This window comes from Oncorhynchus clarkii, chromosome 8 (assembly GCF_045791955.1).
Source record: "Oncorhynchus clarkii lewisi isolate Uvic-CL-2024 chromosome 8, UVic_Ocla_1.0, whole genome shotgun sequence".
In the NCBI taxonomy this organism is placed as follows: Eukaryota; Metazoa; Chordata; class Actinopteri; order Salmoniformes; family Salmonidae; genus Oncorhynchus; species Oncorhynchus clarkii.
The window spans coordinates 40,941,643-40,967,090 of record NC_092154.1 but is presented as its reverse complement, the minus strand read 5'-3'; the positions used below and the strand labels follow the sequence as shown (position 1 = coordinate 40,967,090).

Sequence of the window (25,448 nt, the reverse complement as noted above, 5' to 3'; positions counted from 1 at the left end):
AAAAAGACATTGCTGTATTTAAAAAAAGAAAGAATGGGTTTTGTTCATGTTTCGAAAAGTTCTGAATACTCTTTAAACCATGATGTTTCTGACCAAAGATGTGACGATGAACACTATGATCTGCTTTGAAATCATTCTAAAACATAATCAGGCAATATACTATGTAAACGAACACACACAGCTCTGATATTTGGTTTCCTGACATTGGAAATCTATAAAACATCCTCATCAAAAAAAGCAACTGATGCAATTGTCATTTTTTGTTTGTTTTAACAGTCTAACAATCATTGAATTGATTGTTAATGTGTATTTTTGTACTGATAGGTTTCATGTTATTTAATTTTTTCATTTGAAGGGAAATTAAAAGGAGATGTCTAACAAATATTGTGGCCTTTCTCCTGGTTCATTCAGGTAGCTAGGGTTCTAGAGTTCTTAATGTCCTTGGGGTGGCAGGTAGCCTAGTTCTTAGAGTGTTGGGCCAGTAACAGAAAGGTTGTTGGGTCAATACCCTGAGTTGACAAGGTAAAAACATGTCATTCTGCCCCTGAACAAGGCAGTTAACCCACTGTTCCCTGGTAGGCTGTCATTGTAAATAAGAATTTGTTCTTAACTGACTTGCCTAGTTAAATCAAATGTGTTCATAAAGCCTTTATACTGTATTCTATGTAATCTCACAGCTCCAAAAGAGAAAGCTTCTCTTCCCCAGCACAAAAACATTTCTCAAATGTAGAAACTCACATTTGCAACTGTTGGACTAATGATTACACCCTACATCAGCTAGATTGCAGGCAAGCGGTGTTGAATGTGTCACTGTCTGTCACCTTGATTACGCTAATTTATCTCGGCCTGTGCCCCTACATTCACACTTTCATTTGTAGGCTAGGTTGTAGCAACCTCATGAAAGGTATAGGGAAAATGTGAGTATCATGTAGTAGTCTAACCCCATCGATGTTACATTGAGCTGGGTGAAAGAAATATGAAAGGTCCAATATGCTGTAATAGAAATGAGGCCATACACATTTAAAAAATCGACATTGAGCGCCACTGGTGTGAGCCAGCTCATGCCTTTAATTTTTTATTATGTGTGTGGAGGACAGAGTGTGTATACAGAGTTTCTGTGTGTGTGGAGTGAGCCCAGGGCCAGTCCATCGACACACACAGCTTTCCATTCGCTGCTGGAGAGGGGAGGAGGAGGGGGTCTTCACTGCCAGCTCCATCTTCTACACCACAGCCACAAACACACTACCTCAAGCACAGTAGTCATCTGTCATCTGGATCTGTTTTGCTCAAGTATTAGCATCCAGAGTATCTGGTGTATGTGTCTCTACCAGACACACTGACTGATACAGACTTCACTTGTACACACACATTTTATGCTATCAGTGGTAGGCTTTGTAGTGGTGACCTATACAGAGCTTGGTCACCATTAGACCCTATGCAGTGAGGCTTGTGACAGAGCGAAGGGTAATGAAAAGAGGGTGGGAAAGAAAGAGAAGGAAACCAGCGCTTGCTGGACTCTGAGAAAGAGAAACGAGCTGGTGCATGGGCCCTGGTGGAAGAAAGCGAGAGGGAGAGGAGTGTGTGTGTGAGGAGCAGCTCACACTCCTCTCCCTCTCGCTTTCTTCCACCAGCTCATTTCTCTATGTAACAGAAATAGCAGCAACATAAATACCTAAGTCAGGCTCATTTGATCTACGGCATACTGACCTTATGGGTATCCTACGAAGCAGGTTTGAGGAGTTAGCAAAGTCACTTTGGTCTACTTGGGATAACCGGTCATACGAAAGCTCACCTTTTAGCCTGGTAAATTTCTATGGCAAAGAATCCTTCAGAATGAACCTGCTCAGGGGCAGGCTAACTCCACTTACCCTGAATTAAATGACTGAGCAACGAGTTGAGGACCAATGAAATCAGATTCCCTCCCTCTTGCAAAGATTGCATCAGCATCCCCTTAATTTGAGGAAGATGACTGATTAAATATTTGGTTAATCAAACACTTTTTTGTTGTTGTTGAAAAAAACAGTAATGTTAAAATATATCACATTACACTTACAGAATGCATTTTAAACTTCAAGCAATGTAAAACTTTTCTATGATCAATAGGAATGGGAAAACAGTATTTGTGCATTGATAAGCACACCAAAGTGGCATTAACATGTAAAGCACTTCTAAAATGCTATTTCACAACATAGCCCGTTGAATATGCAAGATAACTATTATTTCAATTTGATTTTGGCACAGAATCATAGATTGATGTTTCAGGATTGTCTCAATGAAGAGTTTGGCGTTTGACTAGCCATGTGTGACATGCACGCGCAGTTATACGCCTGCTAGAGTTAGTGGCAGGTGGACAAGCAATATCCACCATCATAGTACAGATGAAGCCGTATAGGAATGTGAAGCTAACTGAAGCTGACTAGCTTTAGAAAACCCTAAGTAGATCAAGCTCGCTTCGTAGGATACCCCTCTTAGACTAGCATACTGACACAAGCATGCACAGACGCACCCACACACACCCATGAACAAACGCAGGCACGCACAAACCCATGGTGACATGTACACATATCCCAATAACAGGAATAGTTTGGTACCATTATGCAGTGTCTGACAGGCAGTGTGGATGTGCAGAGAGCCTCATTAAGTCATTATTCCAAGAAAACTAGAACAAACTAGGATACCTGTCAATTACATTGGTATTTTAGGTAGTGGCACTGATCCCAAAACAATCTCATGTCATTGACCTCCATATGCCCGCTTAATGTGACCACTGTTCTGTGGAAATAAAGGGCCCATAAACAAGAAGGCGACACATTAAAACCCATATTCACTATATTTTTCATATGGACATTGTTTGTGGAGTTTTGATATAGTGGACTAGCTACTTCATATTAATTTTCCATATAGACAATGTCTTCAGAGTTCACCAGAGGTGACCTAGAGTTGAAGTCTTGGTTGACCTGTCAGTCAAGCTGAATTGGAGATGCCGCCATCTGCTGGTCAATGTGGGAGCTACAATCAAATACATAGAAGCGAGCTGATTTCTCTGTGGGCCAACTCCCTAAATGGCTCAACAGCTGTAGACAGTCTGTAGACCCCAACAACCCCGCCACATTCCCTCCCATCTCCTGGTCTTCTTCTCAACACACCAATTCCTTCATCCCTTCAACCTCCCACAAACCCTCTATCCATGTCTCTAATTTTCCCCTGAAGTCGGGATCAGCATTGGCTAATCTTACTTCTGTGATTGTAATGCAAACGCCCCCTCATCACACCATGTCCAGCCAATCTCATCCACTGTCCATATTAGCGGTTCTCAGGGCACCCAAGAGATTCACAGGGACGTCTGATGGAGGACTAAGCTTCCGACTCCAAAATAGCAACAATGGCGGTTATCAGTTAATGTCAATGGAAACTGGCAGTGTTCTGACGTAAACTTTTCTTTCCAGATTTGATCATTGCTCAATGGTTGAGTCATCTTTTTCTGTGGTAACCAACCAGCTGTTGGGGTCTTGGTCGTCCTTCTTCAGGGTCTCTGGGGTGTTGAAGACTGGGCCTTTACTCTCAGGAAGGGGGGCTGTTGGGCAGGGGGTCGGGAAACCGACTTGAGGCCAATTTTCTTCTTAATCAAGGGGAACTGGAACAGCACTTACACCGGAATAACCTAGTACTTCTGGTTGATCATGTTGTTAGCACATAACAGAGGCTGCATTTCTTTCATGGATCCAGAGATAGGTGGGTAAATGTACATGAAATGTATCCTCTCGAATTGGAAAACAATAGGCTAGCACTCCTTTGTATAATTAAGAATGAGAGGGAAAGCACAGACAACTGCAATTGTTAGGTTTTTATTTTGAAAACTCTCTGAGGATATTGAAATTCATGGATTCCATTCATTGTAAAACAGTTTCGCCATTTCTTTAAGCTGATCATATTTTATTTTGGACCTTTGACTCATCTTTAGATAGTATGAATAACTCGATAGTTGTAAGAATCCTAAAAGTACAAATGATTTCAACTTTGTAAGAAACCTTTTTTTTTTCCTGAGAATCTTATCTGGAATGCAAATGAATACATAATAATAATAATAATAATAATAATAAATTAAACTGTCAATAACAAAATCCACACGGAAGACAATGACAATGGCTACATAGGCCTTACCACAATCTGTATATTAGATTGGCATGTTGTACGGCATACTGTAGGTACTAATGCTAGGTAATCGCTTGGTGGTGGCCATTTATTTTCTGGATGTTGAGTTACCTAAAATGACCAAAGTGTAACACCCATGGCTGCACTATGAAATACTGTAGAACTGAGAGTCAGGAGAGAGTTTGGAAACAGAGAAAACAAAGTAGACATCTGAAGTTGAACAATATCAAAATAAGATTAAGTGCAGTGAGTTAAGACTTAACAAATGGTAATATCATTTGGTGAGTTCAGGTAAAGCTTTGGATTAAAATGTTTCATCCTTCAGCTCTATCTTTTTAATAAAATATTTTTCTTTGAGTGTTTATTGTTGTTGTAGGATGTAAAACATTAATGCTCTGTCTTATGAAAACATCGACAATTGAGGACAAACATACATTTTCACCAATGAACATAATATTTCCTCAATATTTCCCTAGTTATGTCCCAAAATATTCAACCCATCTTCATATATTGTTGGATAAATGTCTAATCCAATCATAGGCACACGTTTGGAATTCTCTGAATTCATAGTTGGGTGCTCTTCTTGCCATTTGACCGTCTTATATCATTTCAAACTGATTCTGTTATCCATAGACACTGTCACATTTGAGCTAAACCAAGTCAAATCAAACCTTAAAACAACCAAAGTTACATTTTTAAAGATTCCATTAATCTTCAATCTTCAATCTTTAAATATGGCAGTTAGTCCATCCATCCATCCATCCATCCATCCGCCCATCCATCCATCCATCCATCCGCCCACTCCCAAGGTCCTCAGCCATGAGCAGAGAGTCCGAGCCAAACGGAAAATGGAGCCCGTAAAAACACGGGCATCAGGATCCACACACCCCCAACCAATCGTCCTCCTGGGAATGCTGACAGACAGGGCGTATTCCCCGCCCCCTTCTCATGCCACCTCCAGCCAACCAGCTGCTGGTAAAGTCTTCAGTCGCCACGGGACCTGTCAGGGCTGGACGAACCAGCTGTTGGCGTCCTCGAGGTCGGTCTCCAACTCCTCATCTTCGTCAAGGGGCTCTGGGGTTCGGACGGCCAGCTCTCTTAGGAAGGAGGCCTGGTGGGCAGTGGGTCGGGAGACCGACTTGAGGCCAATCTTCTTCTTCATCAGGTGGAACTGCTCTCGGATGAAGTTGTAGAAGTCGTACTCGTAGCGCATACGGTGGTATAACACCTGAAGAGCTTCCAGAGTGGGTGTGTGTTTACGCACCGTGCCAGTCATGTTCCCCATCTTCATGTAGTCTGCCGGAAGGGGAGGAGACAAAGAAACATAACAGGAAGTTACTGATGTATGGTTGAAATGCGAAGAGGAGACATATTGTCAGCCATCAAAGTGAAGATTTTTTTTTTTTGTGTGTGTGGCTAGATCAGCTTTAATATTGTGGATAGATTGTAGCTTCTATCAATGTAATTGTCTGCATTACTTCCAATCCCCCATGTATTTTTTGGGGTAAAAATATATTTATATTTATAAACTGGGTGGTTCGAGCCCAGAATGCTAATTGGCTGACAGCTGTGTTATATCCCGAGTGGTGCAGCGGTCTAAGGCACTGCATCTCAGTGCAAGAGGTGTCACTACAGTCCCTGGTTCGAATCCAGGCTGTATCACATCCAGTCATGATTGGGAGTCCCATAGGGCGGCACACAATTGGCCCAGCACCGTCCGGGTTTGGCCGGTGTAGGCCATCATTGTAAATAAGAGTTTGGTCTTAACTGACTTGGTAACCCGTTTATAATGGCAATTTGGGGGGTTTGTGTTATATGGACAATATACCACGTCTAAGGGCTGTGTCATACATAAGAACAGCCCTTAGCTGTGGTACATTGGCCATATACCACACCTCCTTGGGCCTTATTGCTTAAATATAAATATATATCACATATAGTGGTTGCGAAAGAATTCACCCCCCTGGGCATTTTGTTGCCCTACAACCTGGAATTAAACATTTTGGGGGTTTGTATCATTTGATTTGCAGAACATGCCTACCACTTTGAAGATGCAAAATATTATTTATTATGAAACAAACAAGAAATAAGACAAATAAAATTCTGAATACTTGAGCGTGCATAACTATCAACCCCCCAAAGTCAAAACGTTGTAGAGCCACCTTTTGCAGCAATTACAGCTACAAGTCTCTTGAGGTATGTCTATATAAGCTTGGCACATCTAGCCAATGGGATTTTTGCACATTCTTCAAGGCAAAACTGCTCCAGCTTCTTCAAGTTGAATGGGTTCCGCTGGTGTACAGCAATCTTTAAGTCATACCACAGATTCTCAATTGGATTGAGGTCTGGGCTTTGAATAGGCCATTCCAAGACATTTAAATGTTTCCCATTAAACCACTCAAGTGTTGCTTTAGCAGTATGCTTAGGGTCATTGTCCTGCTGGAAGGTGAACCTCTGTCCCAGTCTCAAATCTCTTGAAGACAAACAAAATTGGAAAAACACCAAGGGGGATAAATAGTTCTGCAAGGCACTGTGTGTGTATATTATATATTAGGAACACACATCTTTTTAAAATATATATTTAATTGTATTATTTCCTGCAAACCCTAGCACCCCTCACCTAATTGGAGTAAACTAATAAACAACACTTACCGTACCAGTCAAAAGTTTGGACACACCTACTCACTGCAGGATTTGTCTTTATTTTTACTATTTTCTGCATTGTAGAATAATAGTGAAGACATCAAAACTATAAAATAACATATATGGAATCAGTAGTAATCAAAAAAGGGTTAAACAAATTCTTCAAGATTCTTCAAAGTAGCCACACTTTGCCTTGATGACAGCTTTGCACACTCTTTGGCATTCTCTTAACCAGCTTCATAAGGTGCTCACCTGGAATGCATTTCGATTAACAGGTGTGCCTTGTTAAAAGTTAAGGTAGGGGTGGTATACAGAAGATAGCCCTATTTGGTAAAAAAAAACAAATCCATATTATGTCAAGAACAGCTCAAATAAGCAAAGAGAAACAACAGTCCATCATTACGTTACGCCATCCCATCTGCCAAGTTTCTTCAAGTGCAGTTGTAAAAACCATCAAGCGCTATGATGAAACTGGCTCTCGTGAGGACCGCCACAGGAAAAGAAGACCTAGAGTTACCTCTGCTGCAGAGAATAAGTCCATTAGCGTTACCAGCCTCAGAAAATGCTGCCCAAATAAATGCTTCAGAGTTCAAGCAACAGACACATCTCAACATCAACTGTTCAGAGGAGAATGTGTGAATCAGGCCTTCATGGTCGAATTGCTGCAAAGAAACCACTACTAAAGGACACCAATAAGAAGTGACTTGCTTAGGCCAAAAAACACAAGTAATGGATATTTAGACAGGTGGAAATCTGTGACAATGTCTGTGATTTATTTACAATTCAAGGCACACTTAACTAGCATGGCTTCCACAGCATTCTGCAGCGATACGCCATCCCATCTGTTTTGCGCTTAGTGGGACAATCGTTTGTTTTTCAACAGGACAATGACCCAACACACCTCCAGGCTGTGTAGGGGCTATTTCACCAAGAAGGAGAGTGATGGAGTGCTACATCAGATGACCTGGCCTCCACATTCCCAACCTCAACGCAATTGAGATGGTTTGGGATAAGTTGGACCGGAGAGTGAAGGAAAAGCAGCCAACAAGTATTCAGCATATGTGGGAACTCTTTCAAGACTGCTGGAAAAGCATTCCAGGTGAAGCAGGTTGAGAGAATGCAAAGAGTGTGTAAAGACATCAAAACTATGAAATAACACATATGGAATCATGTAGTAACCAAAAAAGTATTAAACAAATCAAAATATATTTTAGATTCTTCAACACAGCCACCTTATAACCTGGATGAATCTAAAATATATTTGGATTTGTTTAATACTTTTTTGTTTACTACATGATTCCATATGTGTTATTTCATAGTTTTGATGTCTTCACTATTATTCTACAATGTAGAAAATAGTATAAATAAAGAAAAACCGTTGAATGAGTAGGTGTGTCCAAACTTTTGACTGGTACCGGAGGCTTCTACTTCTAGTTTATACATACTATATACATTTTACGGACACAATCTATTTTACAATAGTTATATTTTGTTTGTTATTAGTCCTTCCTCTATTTCTGATGTACATCCAGTTTGATTTCTATTTGCCATACATTTTTAACTGTGCTATTTCACAAAAGTTCTGAGCCTATATACATTTTACAGACACAGTATATTTTACGTTTGTTATCTTGTTGTTATTAGTCCCACCCTTCAGCTCCATTCAACCCCTCTCACCTATCTCAGATTTCTATCTGCCATATATTTTTCAACTGTGCTATTCAAAAAAGTTCTGAACCTTTCTATTCTCAGTCTCTACAGATTATAAGTTAAAGATAAACATTTTTGCTAAAAGTATTATATTATTGATCGATTGACTATGACTTTTCAAATCACCCAGTATTGCTATCTGCAGCGTTTTCTCCAGGTAAATGTTGCAATTCTTCAACCATTCCTGGACCTGTGACCAAAAACGAGCTGCATATGGACAGTACCAAAATAAATGATCTAATGACTCTGCCTCCTTGCAAAAAAATTTGCAGAGCTGGGAAGTTTGTATCCCAATATACAGTGCCTTGCGAAAGTATTCGGCCCCCTTGAACTTTGCGACCTTTTGCCACATTTCAGGCTTGACCATGATCCAAAACATAAAGCAAAATCTACAATGGAATGGTTCAAAAATAAACATATCCAGGTGATAGAATGGCCAAGTCAAAGTCCAGACCTGAATCCAATCGAGAATCTGTGGAAAGAACTGAAAACTGCTGTTCACAAATGCTCTCCATCCAACCTCACTGAGCTCGAGCTGTTTTGCAAGGAGGAATGGGAAAAAATTTCAGTCTCTCGATGTGCAAAACTGATAGAGACATACCCCAAGCGACTTACAGCTGTAATCGCAGCAAAAGGTGGCGCTACAAAGTATTAACTTAAGGGGGCTGAATAATTTTGCACGCCCAATTTTTCAGTTTTTGATTTGTTAAAAAAGTTTGAAATATCCAATAAATGTCGTTCCACTTCATGATTGTGTCCCACTTGTTGTTGATTCTTCACAAAAAAATACAGTTTTATATCTTTATGTTTGAAGCCTGAAATGTGGCAAAAGGTCACAAAGTTCAAGGGGGCCGAATACTTTCGCAAGGCACTGTATATAACATTCTATTGGTTGCAAGAATTGTGTATAATAATTTAAATAGTTCTGAATCTGGCATCGTTTTACGTGTCAATTCATGAACAGTGTGCCATGGAATCGGTACATAGAAAATCTCTTCCCAACTATTTTGCAATCTATATGGCACAGCTGTCATTTTGGTCTTTAATTGAAAGTGGTATATATATATTTTTTTCTCACCATTTTCTTAACCAATTTTGGTCTTTAATGCAAGTTCCTTACTTTTCCCCCTTTCACTTGCCTCTTCCATTTTTTTGCGGTAATGCTGCAATCAGTTGGTTGTATTTTTGGTAGAGCATACATTTCCATATAGTTGTTAGCTGCACGTGTGACATAACTCAACCAGCCCTATTTATGATATAATTGACAAAGATTATACCTTTTTATTTTATTTTAGCGAAAATAAAAAATATTTGATCAATTACTATATTTGAGTTTAACCACAATATTTGTTGAATTATTTGTTCAGTTTTTTTTGTGGTGGATTAAACTGAAATTGCAATTAACTTTCTATGGCTTGTTTAAAAAAGAACGATATTTGAGATGATTTCATGTTCAAATAACCGAAAGTGAGCGGCTGTAATCTGAATAAAGGGAAAAAGCCCATTCTTGAACATGGGGTGTGTCACAGCAGCCTTCGCTTTGGCTTCCCCTCCTGTCCAGCTCAGGCGTTCGGCGTCGCCGGCCTTCTAGCTGCTGCCGAACCTACTGCTGGCAAACGCCCTTCACTCATCAACCCTGGACTTGTCTCGTCATCATTACACACACCTGGTTCCAATCCCCACTCTATCACTGTATATATACTCCCTCTGGCATTTGTCTTTGTCGGTCACTGTAAATGTTACTTGTTTTCCTGAGTGGAATCTATCCTACTATTTCCTGAGTACTTTAAATTTTGCACTTTGGGTTCGCCCTGTGCCTTTTTATTCATGAAGATATATTTTGAGCACATCAGCATTTCGGTTCTGTCCCGCTTTGATCTATGGTGCTTAACGGGGGGATGGCAGGTAGCCTAGTGGTTAGAGCATTGGGCCAGTAACCGAAAGGTTGCTAGATCGAATCCCCAAGCTGACAAGGTAAAAATATGTCGTTCTGCCCCTGAACAAGGCAGTTAACCCACTGTTCCCTCCTAACTGACTTGCCTAGTTAAATAAAGGTTACATTTAAAAATATATATATATAATTACATTTAAATCAATTCAGTAGTTCTAAACCTGCTCCTGCCTACTCCTCTCTACACCAGTGACAGGGTGAGACATTCTTACTAATTTGCTAGAGAACCAGTTTGGATTTAAGTATAAATTATGTATGACTGACACCTTTAGTGAGAGGTCTAATGCTTTAATATGTAATCATTTTTGCCCTCTGAAATCATATTCATTATATAAATAGGCCCTTTTAATTTTGTCTGTCTTGCCATTCCAAATAAAATGGAATATTTAAAAAAAACAGGTCGCTTGGTGTAGGCGAAACCATAAGCAAATAGTGATATGTTTGAATAGTTAATCAGGGTGATTTTCCCCCCACAAATAGACATGTCTTTTCCTTTCCATGGTAGCAAGATCTTATCTATTTTGATAACTTTCTATTCAAATGTATTGCAGTGAGATAATTTATTTATTTCGGGATACGTATACCGAGTCTGTCCACATCACTGTCCGATCATTTTATTGGTAAACTACACGGTAATGTAAAAGTTGTACTTTTTAGTGATCCAATATGTAATATAGTATCATCACTTATCATCATTTGGTTTTAATCTAGAGAGGTTAGAAAAAGTATCTAGATCCTCTGAGGCTGTGGAGGGTTTCAATTTTTGTGGATTTAAAAGAAAACATGAATCATCAGCGTACAATGACACCTTTGTTTTTAAGCCCTGGATTTCTAATCCCTTAATATTATTGTTGGATCTGATTTTAACAGCTAACATTTCAATGGAAATAATAAAGAGATGTGCCGATAGTGGACAACCTTGTTTTACTCCTCTTGACAGTTGAAAACTTTGAGGTGTTGCCATTATTTACTATTTTACACCTAGGATTACTATACATAACTTGAACCTATTTTATAAGCGATTCTCCAAAATTGAAATATTCTAGGCATTTATATATAAACTCCAGTCGTACTTTATTAAATGCCTTTTCAAAGTCAGCTATGAATACCAGGCCTGGCTTCCCAGATATTTCATAGTGTTCTGTTGTTTCAGTCTTATATTGCCTCCAATGTATCATCCATGTAAAAAACCTGTCTTATTAGAATTAATAATATCCGACAAAACCTTTAAAATTCTATGTGCTAAGCATTTTGCTAGAATTTTTCCATCACAACACTGAAGTGTAAGAGGCCCACAATTTTTTTAATTGACTGGATCTTTATATTTACCACTTGGATCCTGTTTCAGTAATAATGATATCAGACCTTCTTGTTGAGTGTCCGATAATCTACCATTTATATAAGAGTGGCACAAACATACTATTAACGGTCCACTGAGTTTATCAAAAAAGGTTTGGTACACCTCCACTGGTATGCCATCCAGCCCTGGAGTTTTCCTGGACTTAAAGGCTTTAATTATATCAAGAAGTTCCTCCTTTGTAATCTTTCTGTACAGCTGTTAATTTTACGTTATCAATAGGGAAAAAATCCATACAAATAGCTTCGCTTAGTGGAGTTGGAGGAGAGTGAAACGAAAATATATGCTTAAAGTACTATACTGCCTCTTTCAAAATATCATTTGGTGAATCATGGGTAACCATCATTTGTAAAAGGGTTCAGTAAATTTGTTTTGGTAGCAATTTCTATGTTGAAGATTAAAAAAAAACAATTCGGTGCATTTTTCCCCATATAACATCCAGTTTGCTTTATTTTTATAATATATTACGCTAGATCTTTCTTGAATAAGTTCCTCCATTTCTTTTTTTTTTTGCCATAACTTATTCTGAGCCTCTATGTTACAGTTGTTATTGCTATCTAACTGTACAATTATTCCTTACATTTCCTTTGTTAATATGGACTCAACCTAAAATGCTTTTGTTTTAGAGATGAGTACTGAATTGCATGGCCTCTAAAGGCACATTTAAAAGTGTCCCATACAATAAGGGGATCTATGTTATGTCAGGAAATAGTCTGTTATAAATTCTTCTTATTAAGTTATTATTCAATAGGCTTTGATAAAATTTACAATATCCTCAGCCACGTGGAAATTCTGTAAGAATGTATGTATGTATGCGCGAATTATGTGATGGTCTGACCGCATTCTGTCCCCTATCAAAACGTTTTAAACTTTTGGTGCCAGAGAGAATGGCATAATCATGACGACTAGCTTGATGGAGCCTCCACCATGTATATCTCACGAGGTCAGGATATTTCAAGGCCTACCTTCAAACTCAGTGCCTCTTTGCTTGACATCATGGGAAAATCAAAAGAAATCTACCAAGACCTCAATTTTTTTTGTGTACTTCCACAAGTCTGGTCGATCCTTGGGAGCAATTTCCAAACGCCTGAAGGTACCACGTTCATCTGTACAAACAATAGTACGCAAGTATAAACACCACGGGAACACGCAGCCGTCATACCGCTCAGGAAGCAGAAGCGTTCTGTCTCCTAGAGATGAACGTACTTTGATGCGAAAAGTGCAAATCAATCCCAGAACAACAGCAAAGGACTTTGTGAAGATTCTGGGGGAAACACGTACAAAAGTATCTATATCCACAGTAAAATGAGTCCTATATCGATATAACCTGAAAGGCCGCTCAGCAAGCAAGAAGCCACTTCTCCAAAACCGCCATAAAAAAGCCACACTACGGTTTGCAACTGCACATGGGGACAAAGATTGTACTTTTTTGGAGAAATGTCCTCTGGTCTGATGAAACGAAAATAGAACTGTTTGGCCATAATGACCATTGTTATGTTTGGAGGGAAAAGGGAGAGGCTTGCAACCCGAAGAACACCATCCCAACCGTGAAGCACGGGGGTGGCAGCATCATGTTGTGGGGGTGCTTTGCTGCAGGAGGGACTGGTGCACTTCATAAAATAGATGGCATCATGAGGTAGGGAAAATTATGTGGATATATTGAAGCAACATCTCAAGACATCAGTCAGGAAGTTGAAGCTTGGTCGCAAATGGATCTTCCAAATGGACAATGACCCAAAGCATACTTCCAAAGTTGGGGCAAAATGGTTTAAGGACAACAAAGTCAAGGTATTGGAGTGGCCATCACAAAGCCCTGACCTCAATCCTATAGAAAATTCGTGTGCAGAACTGAAAAAGCGTTTTCGAGCAACGAGGCCTACAAACTTGACTCAGTTACACCAGCTCTGTCAGGAGGAATGGCCCAAAATTTACCCAATTTATTGTGGGAAGCTTGTGGAAGGCTACCCGAAACGTTTGACCCGAGTTAAACAATTTAAAGGCAATGCTACCAAACACTAATTGAGTCAATGTAAACTAATGACCCACTGGGCATGGTGATGAAATAAATCATTCTCTCTACTATTATTCTGACATATCACATTCTTAAAAATAAAGTGGTGATCCTAACTGTCCTAAAACAGGGAATTTTTACTAGTATTAAATGCCAGGAATTGTGAAAAACTGAGTTTAAATGTATTTAGCTAAGGTGTATGTAAAGTTCCAACTTCAACTGTATCCATTAATCCATGAGGGTGATAATTTGTAGTGTGATTTCCTTTACGGTCCATAGAGAAATTTAAAACCGTATTATAATCTCCCACCACAATAATAGTCTTGTATTGCTTGTGGGGTTGATCTATATATTTTCAAAGATGAGTGGATCGTCGTTATTTGGACCATATAGGTTAATGAGCCATATCTGTTTATGGTCCAATAACATATTTAAAATCATCCATCTACTCTACCTTGAGGATTTGTTTGGACAATTTGCACATTTGGATCGAAGTAACTGTTAATTCATATCATCACCCCTTTTTAATTTCTTTGCCCATGAGAGAAATACATTCAACCCCCCACTGTCCTTCTCCACACAACTTCATCTAAAATAGTTGAATGCGTTTCCTGTAAACAATATATATTATATTCCCTATCTTTTAGCCAGGCAAATACTGACCGTCTTTTCTTATTATCTGCTAAGCCATTACAATTATAACTGACTATACTTATTTCACCATTTACCATAATGAAATACCAGTTCTAAATCTATTTATCATAATATATGTTTGTATATGTTTGATTCAGTGCCCATGTAACTATACCTTGATATTTGCATCGCCTCTAAGTAAATTGCTCCTCCAATTGTTCCCTACTATTCCACCTGCTAAAATCCCTCCCCATCCCAAGTTGGGTTGTCATCCCAGTGACTGGCAGACCAGCCCCGTCCTCCGAGAGACCGGGACCCATCTAGCCAAAAGCATTTCCATCTCCCTCATCTCAATTTGTATGAGATATAGCAATTCATATATATAAGTAATTAATTTGCTGTCACGCCCTGGTCAAAGTATTTTGTGTTTATCTTCATTTATTTTGGTCAGGCCAGGGTGTGGCATGGATTTTTGTATGTGGTGTGTTGGGATTGTAGCTTAGTGGGGTGTTCTAGTGAAGTCTATGGCTGTCTGAAGTGGTTCTCAATCAGAGGCAGGTGTTTATCGTTGTCTCTGATTGGGAACCATATTTAGGCAGCCATATTCTTTGGGTGTTTCGTGGGTGATTGACCTTAGTGTCCGTATTCATGTGCACGAGTATTAGGCTGTTTCGGTTTTCGTTACGTTTATTGTTTTGTAGTGTTTGTATTTAGATTCATGTTGCTTCAGTTTAATAAACATGGATCGCAATCTACACGCCGCATTTTGGTCCGACTCTCCTTCTACCGAAGAAAGCCGTTACATAATCACCCACCACAACAGGACCAAGCGGCGTGCCAACAGGCAGGAGCAGCAGGAGAAGCAACAGCGGCAGCAGGAGATACAAAATAAGGAATTCTGGACTTGGGAGGAGATCCTTGACGGAGGAGGACCCTGGGCTCAGCCAGGAGAATATCGCCGCCCCAAAGAAGAACTGGAGGCGGCGAAAGCAGAGAGGCGCTGGCATGAGGAGGCAGCACGGCGACGTGGATGGAAGCTCGAGAGTCAGCACCAAAAATGTATTGGGGGGGGGGGCTAACAGGGAGTATGGCTACGCCAGGTAGGAGACCTGCGCAAACTCCCTGTGCTTACCGGGGGGCTAGAGAGACCGGGCAGGCACCGTGTTATGCTGTGGTGCGCATGGTGTCTCCAGTGCGGGTGCATAGCCCGGTGCGGTATATTCCAGCTCCGCGTATCGGCTGGGCTAGAGTGAGCGTCGAGCCAAGTGCCATGAAGCCGGCTCTACGCATCTGGTCCCCAGTGCGTCTCCTTGGGCCGGCTTACATGGCACCAGCCTTGCGCACGGTGTCTCCGGTTCGCCTGCATAGCCCAGTGCGGGCTATTCCACCTCGCCGTACTGGCAGGGCGACCGGGACCATTCAACCGGGTAAGGTTGGGCAGGCTCGGTGCTCAAGAGCTCCAGTGCGCCTGCACGGTCCGGTCTACCCAGTACCACCTCCACACCCCAGTCCTCCGGTAGCAGCTCCCCGCATCAGGCTTCCTGTGTGTGTCCTCGGCCCAGTACCACCAGTGCCAGCACCACGCATCAGGCCTACAGTGCGCCTCGCCTGTCCAGTGCTGCCAGAGCCTTCCTCCTCTTCAGCGCTGCCAGAGTCTCCCGCCTGTTTAGCGCTGCCAGAGCCTTCGGCTTCTACAGCGCTGCCGGAGTCTCCCGCCTGTTCAGAACTGCCAGTCTGCAAGGAGCTGCCAGTCTGCAAGGAGCTGCCAGTCTGCAAGGAGCTGCCAGTCTGCAAGGAGCTGCCAGTCTGCAAGGAGCTGCCAGTCTGCAAGGAGCCGCCAGTCTGCAGGATGCCGCCAAAGCTGCCAGTCTGCAAGGGGCCGCCAGTCAGCATGGAGCAGCCAGAGCCGCCAGTCAGCATGGAGCAGCCAGTCAGCATGGAGCAGCCAGAGTTGCCAGACTCTTCCAGAACTGCCAGTCAGCCAGACTCTTCCAGAACTGCCAGTCAGCCAGACTCTTCCAGAACTGCCAGTCAGCCAGACTCTTCCAGAACTGCCAGTCAGACAGACTCTTCCAGAACTGCCAGTCAGACAGACTCTTCCAGATCTGCCAGTCAGACAGACTCTTCCAGATCTGCCAGTCAGACAGACTCTTCCAGATCTGCCAGTCAGACAGACTCTTCCAGATCTGCCAGTCAGACAGACTCTTCCAGATCTGCCAGTCAGACAGACTCTTCCAGATCTACCAGTCAGACAGACTCTTCCAGATCTACCAGTCAGACAGACTCTTCCAGATCTGCCAGTCAGACAGACTCTTCCAGATCTGCCAGTCAGACAGACTCTTCCAGATCTGCCAGTCAGACAGACTCTTCCAGATCTGCCAGTCAGACAGACTCTTCCAGATCTGCCAGTCAGACAGACTCTTCCAGATCTGCCAGTCAGACAGACTCTTCCAGATCTGCCAGTCAGACAGACTCTTCCAGATCTGCCGGGCAACCAGACTCTTCCAGATCTGCCAGTCAACCAGACTCTTCCAGATCTGCCAGTCAACCAGACTCTTCCAGATCTGCCAGTCAACCAGACTCTTCCAGATCTGCCAGTCAACCAGACTCTTCCAGATCTGCCAGTCAACCAGACTCTTCCAGATCTGCCAGTCAACCAGACTCTTCCAGATCTGCCAGTCAACCAGACTCTTCCAGATCCGCCAGTCAACCAGACTCTTCCAGATCCGCCAGTCAACCAGACTCTTCCAGATCCGCCAGTCAACCAGACTCTTCCAGATCCGCCAGTCAACCAGACTCTTCCAGATCCGCCAGTCAACCAGACTCTTCCAGATCCGCCAGTCAACCAGACTCTTCCAGATCCGCCAGTCAACCAGACTCTTCCAGATCCGCCAGTCAACCAGACTCTTCCAGATCCGCCAGTCAACCAGACTCTTCCAGATCCGCCAGTCAACCAGACTCTTCCAGATCCGCCAGTCAACCAGACTCTTCCAGATCCGCCAGTCAACCAGACTCTTCCAGATCCGCCAGTCAACCAGACTCTTCCAGATCCGCCAGTCAACCAGACTCTTCCAGATCCACCAGCCAGCCAGGATCTGCCGGATCCAACTACCTGCCTGAGCTACCCCTCAGTGCTGAGCTACCCCTCAGTCCCGAGCTACCCTTCAGTCCCGAGCTACCCTTCAGTCCCGAGCTACCCTTCAGTCCCGAGCTACCCTTCAGTCCCGAGCTACCCCTCAGTCCCGAGCTACCCCTCAGTCCCGAGCTGCCTCAGTCCCGAGCTGGCCCTCAGTCCAGTGGGGTTCTGGGTGAGGACTACTAGGCCATGGTCGGCGGCGAGGGTGGACTATCCAGGGACGCGAGGAGGAGGGACTAAGACTTTGATAGAGTGGGGTCCACGTCCCGCGCCGGAGCCGCCACCATGGACAGACGCCCACCCGGACCCTCCCTATTGTTTTGATGTGCGTCCGGGAGTCCGCACCTTGGGGGGGGGGGGGTTCTGTCACGCCCTGGTCAAAGTATTTTGTGTTTATCTTCATTTATTTTGGTCAGGCCAGGGTGTGGCATGGGTTTTTGTATGTGGTGTGTTGGGATTGTAGCTTAGTGGGGTGTTCTAGTGAAGTCTATGGCTGTCTGAAGTGGTTCTCAATCAGAGGCAGGTGTTTATCATTGTCTCTGATTGGGAACCATATTTAGGCAGCCATATTCTTTGGGTGTTTCGTGGGTGATTGTCCTTAGTGTCCGTATTCTGTGTTCATGTGCACGAGTATTAGGCTGTTTCGGTTTTCGTTACGTTTATTGTTTTGTAGTGTTTGTATTTAGATTCATGTTGCTTCAGTTTAATAAACATGGATCACAATCTACACGCCGCATTTTGGTCCGACTCTCCTTCTACCGAAGAAAGCCGTTACATTTGCATTTTATTGCATGACATAAGTATTTGATCACTAAGAATTCCAGCTCTCACAGACCTGTTAGTTTTTCTTTAAGAAGCCCTCCTGTTCTCCACTCATTACCTGTATTAACTGCACCTGTTTGAACTTGTTACCTGTATAAAAGACACCTGTCTACACACTCAAACAGACTCCAACCTCTCCACAATGTCCAAGACCAGAGAGATGTGTAAGGACATCAGGGGTAAAATTGTAGACCTGCACAAGGCTGGGATGGGCTACAGGACAATAGGCAAGCAGTTTGGTGAGAAGGCAACAACTGTTAGCGCAATTATTAGAAAATGAATCTTGAGAGGGCGGTGCTGCTTCTGACCACATTCATCTTCTGATTTTGCTGCATATCGGCTACTTGCAGTAGAACCATAAAACAAATAAGGACTTCTCCTTAGTGTCTGGGGTATAGAGTTGGGGACTGTTCCATCATGATAGGACAGTAAATAAATATGAATAATTTATTTTAAAATGTATATCCCATATCTGCACAAAATTGAAAGCCCTCTCTCTCACAACCCCTGCTCACAAACACGCATGGGCTCTGAGATTTGCAACCCCTATCCTTTTTCACTCACACTTTTCCAAACACAAAAACACACACACACACCCCAACTTTCATCACAACACAGTCATACATACTGCGCCTTCTATGTCCTCTGTGTTTGATCTTCTGTGTTTTATCAACCGTGTTGATGCAGTACTTTTGTGTTCCAGTTCCTTATGTTTGAAGATGTAGTATTTAGCTAATTATCCTTTCTTCTAATGCTGTCTTACTGTAGACCGTTTTTGAGGTATGAAAATAAACTTCTGACAAACGTTGATTTTGGAGTTAACTAATTTAAATGTGAATCATTTAAACGCAGTGTAACGTGGTGTTTACAGGCCAGGGTGTGCTTGCGCGTGTACCTGGGCTCTTGTAAATGTTGAGTACGTCAGTAAAGTAGTGAGGCAACAGTCTCTCGAGAAGGAGCAGGACATCTTCCAGCTCCTCTAGGATCCCCACGATAAGAAAGTTTTCTAGAACGTTCTGTTTGGCCCTTTCCAGAGCCCATACTCCAGGCTCTCTGAAACACACAGAACAACAGACACAGTCAGAAGAAAATATCTGTCAACCCAAAGGAAAGTATAACCAATGATAATTCTAATACCACTAATAATGTACTAAACATTACCAGTCGCAAAAATATGAATACCAGCCAGGACAATGTGTGACTATTATAACATTTCTTTACTCCAAATTTGGAGCCTGATTCTATGATGCAATACAGATCTTCTTACCTGCACTGTGGGTGCTGTCCACAGAAATAAGGGATGATGTAGAAGAGTCTGGGGTTTGAACATTCTGGGTAATTCTCCAGGATGCAGACATTGATATCCTGGACAGGAGGGAGACAGAAGAGACAGCCAATCAGAAACACAATCAGAAAGTCAGACAATCATCGTCAGCTTTACTGTAATACTACATTACTCTCACTAGGGGGAACCCTTCACCAAGTATTTTTCTCCCTTAGGAACTCTTACTGCTTTTCTCCTGGTTATCATTGGAAAAGACACTCTGGTCCCAAACCACTTTCTAACAGCCTAAAAATAAGACATGCAGCTTCATATCCACAAGGTTACAATTCAGATCTTAGGTTATCTCAAGAGTAAAATGTAGTTAGAGGTTGATGCTATTATTATTATATGTCCAAAATGATGACAGTTAACTGACTAGTAATGCAGACGAATCAAACAGAAACGATGGCAACCTTTGGTCTCCTCAGCTAGCCACATTATGTTGGCCATGCTGCTAACATCCCAATTCAATTCCACCATCCTCTCTATCTCATGTCAAATAACCCATCGCCTCAGTGAAAAAAATAGGAGCCACTGGAGTGTAGCAGTGAAACACTAAACCACTTCTCTGTTTAACCAGTGGACTGAACGAGGGAGGCCCACTGAGACCAAATTTAAAAAAGAAAGAGAAAGATTAAAAACACATTTCTGCTACAAACACAAGAGTTAAACCCATGTCACACACACACACACACACACACACACACACACACACACACACACACACACACACACACACACACACACACACACACACACACACACACACACACACACACACACACACACACATACAGTGCCTTGCGAAAGTATTCGGCCCCCTTGAACTTTGCGACCTTTTGCCACATTTCAGGCTTCAAACATAAAGATATAAAACTGTATTTTTTTGTGAAGAATCAACAAGTGGGACACAATCATGAAGTGGAACGACATGTATTGGATATTTCAAACCTTTTTAACAAATCAAAAACTGAAAAATTGGGCGTGCAAAATTATTCAGCCCCCTTAAGTTAATACTTTGTAGCTCCACCTTTTGCTGCGATTACAGCTGTAAGTCGCTTGGGGTATGTCTCTATCAGTTTTGCACATCGAGAGACTGACATTTTTTCCCATTCCTCCTTGCAAAACAGCTCGAGCTCAGTGAGGTTGGATGGAGAGCATTTGTGAACAGCACTTTTCAGTTCTTTCCACAGATTCTCGATTGGATTCAGGTCAGGACTTTGACTTGGCCATTCTAACACCTGGATATGTTTATTTTTGAACCATTCCATTGTAGATTTTGCTTTATGTTTTGGATCATTGTCTTGTTGGAAGACAAATCTCCGTCCCAGTCTCAGGTCTTTTGCAGACTCCATCAGGTTTTCTTCCAGAATGGTCCTGTATTTGGCTCCATCCATCTTCCCATCAATTTTAACCATCTTCCCTGTCCCTGCTGAAGAAAAGCAGGCCCAAACCATGATGCTGCCACCACCATGTTTGACAGTGGGGATGGTGTGTTCAGCTGTGTTGCTTTTACGCCAAACATAACGTTTTGCATTGTTGCCAAAAAGTTCAATTTTGGTTTCATCTGACCAGAGCACCTTCTTCCACATGTTTGGTGTGTCTCCCAGGTGGCTTGTGCCAAACTTTAAACAACACTTTTGATGGATATCTTTAAGAAATGGCTTTCTTCTTGCCACTCTTCCATAAAGGCCAGATTTGTGCAATATACGACTGATTGTTGTCCTATGGACAGAGTCTCCCACCTCAGCTATAGATCTCTGCAGTTCATCCAGAGTGATCATGGGCCTCTTGGCTGCATCTCTGATCAGTCTTCTCCTTGTATGAGCTGAAAGTTTAGAGGGACGGCCAGGTCTTGGTAGATTTGCAGTGGTCTGATACTCCTTCCATTTCAATATTATTGCTTGCACAGTGCTCCTTGGGATGTTTAAAGCTTGGGAAATGTTTTTGTATCCAAATCCGGCTTTAAACTTCTTCACAACAGTATCTCGGACCTGCCTGGTGTGTTCCTTGTTCTTCATGATGCTCTCTGCGCTTTTAACGGACCTCTGAGACTATCACAGTGCAGGTGCATTTATACGGAGACTTGATTACACACAGGTGGATTGTATTTATCATCATTAGTCATTTAGGTCAACATTGGATCATTCAGAGATCCTCACTGAACTTCTGGAGAGAGTTTGCTGCACTGAAAGTAAAGGGGCTGAATAATTTTGCACGCCCAATTTTTCAGTTTTTGATTTGTTAAAAAAGTTTTAAATATCCAATAAATGTCGTTCCACTTCATGATTGTGTCCCACTTGTTGTTGATTCTTCACAAAAAAATACAGTTTTATATCTTTATGTTTGAAGCCTGAAATGTGGCAAAAGGTCGCAAAGTTCAAGGGGGCCGAATACTTTCGCAAGGCACTGTATATAAAAACACTTCAAAAATGCTTCTCAGTTGAAACAGGTACCAGTCTATACAGGTTAAAGGGTGTTGATAATTTAAAAAAGCAGGAGGTCTTGTGTGTGAGTGTTCTGTTGGTTTATTTCACTGTGGCCTACATGCTGATAGGTGAGAATGTCCTCCGCTTTTTTTGGAAAACTGCAATTTGTCAAGTTAACAACGGGAGCCTAGGCGCCTCACCACAGAGGGTAAGCTTAGCCAGAAACACCCTTAGAGAGAGAATGAGAACCAGGCCTTGTGTTCTCGGGGCCCAGAACAGGCGGGGGGGTTGCAGGAAGTAATGGGTTAAACACTACAACCTCTCACCCAGCTCTGGTCCTGTGTGGGGTTCTGTGGTGTTAATGATACTGGGACACCTGGTGTACAGTCAGGTCAAAACCCAAGACACAGACCTTGCAGGAAACATGACATATCAGCTTCATTAATGATTCATTAGCTTTGAGTGGACACCTGTATTCACACAGGGACAGACTGGGGCCAAGCCACGATGATGTAACATTAACGAAAGCGCTATAAAACCTAGATGTACTGGGGCTTTGAGACCAGACCAAGCTCGTTCTTGCGCTCCCCCCCCCCCCCCCCTCTTCAATTTCTCAAACTCTCTATTCCTCCCACCAAAAAAACATAATACCCGCAAACCCTGCAGTCAACGCAATATGAGAGAAAGGGTCACCCGTCTATTCCTGTCTTTGTCGATGATAGTTTTAGAGTATTTAATTTCTTCAGTATCCCACCAGTGGGCCATAAGCCTCTCTGACTGACTGACCTGTTAACACAGGAAGCAATATTCTCAGGATTTCTATGGAACGCCATTTGGGTCTTTGCGTGTCAAAAAAAGATACATGTCAAATAACACTATTTGACGTGTCGAATAAGCTTGTTGACCAATCAGGACCTGAATATGACTGCATGTCACATATTTTAATGCGTTCATACATTTTTTACGTAGTTATTACACAATGATTACACTATCACTCGTATTTCATATGTCACAACGATTCATCGATACGAATGCTATGATGTTGGTAAAGTTGTCTCCCGCACCTACAGTGCTGGTCATTAAAAAAAGCCCATGGATGCAAACAATGTTCTTCCCCAAAAACATAGTAAAACAACATAATCTAGGAGTCATCTAAAATAACCACATTCCATAGTATCTATGTCGTGAAACTAATAGCAGTGAAACTATTACTGTGTAACTCCAGTAGGACAACATCTGAAAAATACCGCACTTGGTAGTGTGTAACGGTGCTCGACCAGTCCGCGAAAGCCAACATCACCCACGACAGAGAACGGTTGATTGTCAAGGTCAATGAACTCCATTATCTTGGCGTTAATGGATTTCACCTGAGTTGTCTCGCTGAAATGTTCTTACTCTTTCAAATGACTGCTTGACTTGTTGACTGCTTAATCCACACAGCAGACATTGTGGGCTAGGTTAGGAATGCTGTGTTGCATGTGTAGAGCAACATTTTGCGTGGCGTCATTACGTCAGCTTCAGGTATGCAGCGTCAGGTATGCACGTCAGCTTTGACATCGGTTTTTAACATCGGCGTTAAACGAGACATCGGGCCGATACCGATGTTGCCATTTTTAGCTAATATCGGCCGATTCCGATATGTTCACCGATATATTGTGCATCCCTAAAACCTACATTGGGGAGAACAAGTATTTGATACACTGCCAATTTTGCAGGTTTTCCTACTTACAAAGCACGTAGAGGTCTGTAATTTTTATCATAGGTACACTTGTGTTTATGCAAGTGGCCGACTGTACAAATCCTCACTATCAGTAGCTGCAATTTGGCAGTACGCCCAGATCTTGTTTTGGAAACGAACTAAAGATATCTCAGTTTCAAGGTCTCAGCATAGAGAGAAAGAAGCCTTGTGAGGTGTTGGTCTGTCACATGAATGAAAAAAAAAACAGTCATGATTAATGAATTATGCTAAATCATGCAAATATAACTTGTCTTTATATATGGCTATACACAGACAACTGCTGGGTCTGCCAAGTCAGAGCTCCTGATTGACATTTGTACTACTGTGCAATGAGTTGGTTGGAAACTCTCCAGTGCACTGACAATAAACAATTATTAATTTAAGATTGACTTTGAGTGTCCCTGTGAATTTCCATGACAACTGTGTCCCAATTCTTAAAGCCCTTCTGGGCCTCATCTCCTTCCCTCCGTAATCACAGACTGTGGACAAGACAAAAACGTTTCTGTGAAGGAGAGGGAGAGGTGAGGGCAGAGGAAGAGTACGTACAGGAAATTACACGTGCAACGTTGGCTGGTCCCCCCACACACAGGAAGCCATGCTAGGGTCTCAACTGGTTACAGTGGGAGCAAGTTTCTCTTTCACTATCTAATGCGTAGGCATGGCATGCCTTGACATGAACAATGCTGGGTGTCTGCCAGGGCATCCTCTCTGAAGCTTGTGTGTGTGTGTGTGTGTGTGTGTGGGGGGGGGGGGGGGGGGTACACATGATTCATAGCCAAACAACTCACTACAAAAGCTTGTGCGTGCGTGTTCACGTGACTGTATTTATGAGAGAGAGAATGCGCGTGTGTTCACATGACGGTGTGTATAAGTATGTGTGTGTGTGTGTATATGCGTGCGTGCGTGTGTGTTAGTGTGTAAAGAGAGAGTGGGGCCGATGGAAAAGGTAAGAAGTCTACCACAGGAATGTTTCAATAAGACAGTGCATTAGTAGAGCCAAGGCCTGGTTGAGGAAACTGACAGTGTTCTTTCATTGACACTTCCTGTAGTCACAGAGCAGGGCTCTGCTGGACTAATGTACGTCAGGCTGGCCTGCTGTTCTGCTGCTGCTCTACAGGGGGAAGAGAGGGGAAAGACCCTGCTGAATTCTATGGCTCAGACTGGATTGGCTAAGGGTGTTGACACAGTAGCAACTCAGCACACACACGCACTGGGACGTATAGGCCAGGGTGCTAACAGGACACACACACACACGCACACATTCAGGTGAGCCTGCCAGGGTAGCACAGCGGCAGTCCCCCTTTACTGTAGGAGGGGGCCTCTTGCGCTGCATACTTTAATAACTCAACTCACATGCTCCGGTACTCCTGGGACGCTGAGCCGAACTTAATTAGACTCAGACTCACTCCAGCCACGATGACATTCACTTCACTATTTGTGCTTGGTAATGTTGCTGGCTATGGTTGTTGTGAGGGCCTTTGACAACACACTGGTGTGTGTGTCTACCCACAAACATGAGTGATTGGAGGAGCAGTACGGGGA

General features: G+C 42.5%; 1 protein-coding gene across 1 annotated transcript in view; it reads right to left on the bottom strand.

The window, feature by feature from the left end:
- Positions 1-3,829: 3,829 nt before the first annotated feature.
- Positions 3,830-25,448, bottom strand: part of LOC139415386 (uronyl 2-sulfotransferase-like) — a 165,806-nt gene continuing 144,187 nt past the window's right edge. The window contains exons 6-8 of the mRNA XM_071163499.1: positions 19,683-19,780; positions 19,311-19,468; positions 3,830-5,448 (exon numbers count right to left, since the gene is read on the bottom strand). Coding sequence (XP_071019600.1) covers positions 5,156-5,448; positions 19,311-19,468; positions 19,683-19,780 — 549 coding nt within the window. The 3' untranslated portion in view covers positions 3,830-5,155. The remainder of the gene's footprint in view (positions 5,449-19,310; positions 19,469-19,682; positions 19,781-25,448) is intronic.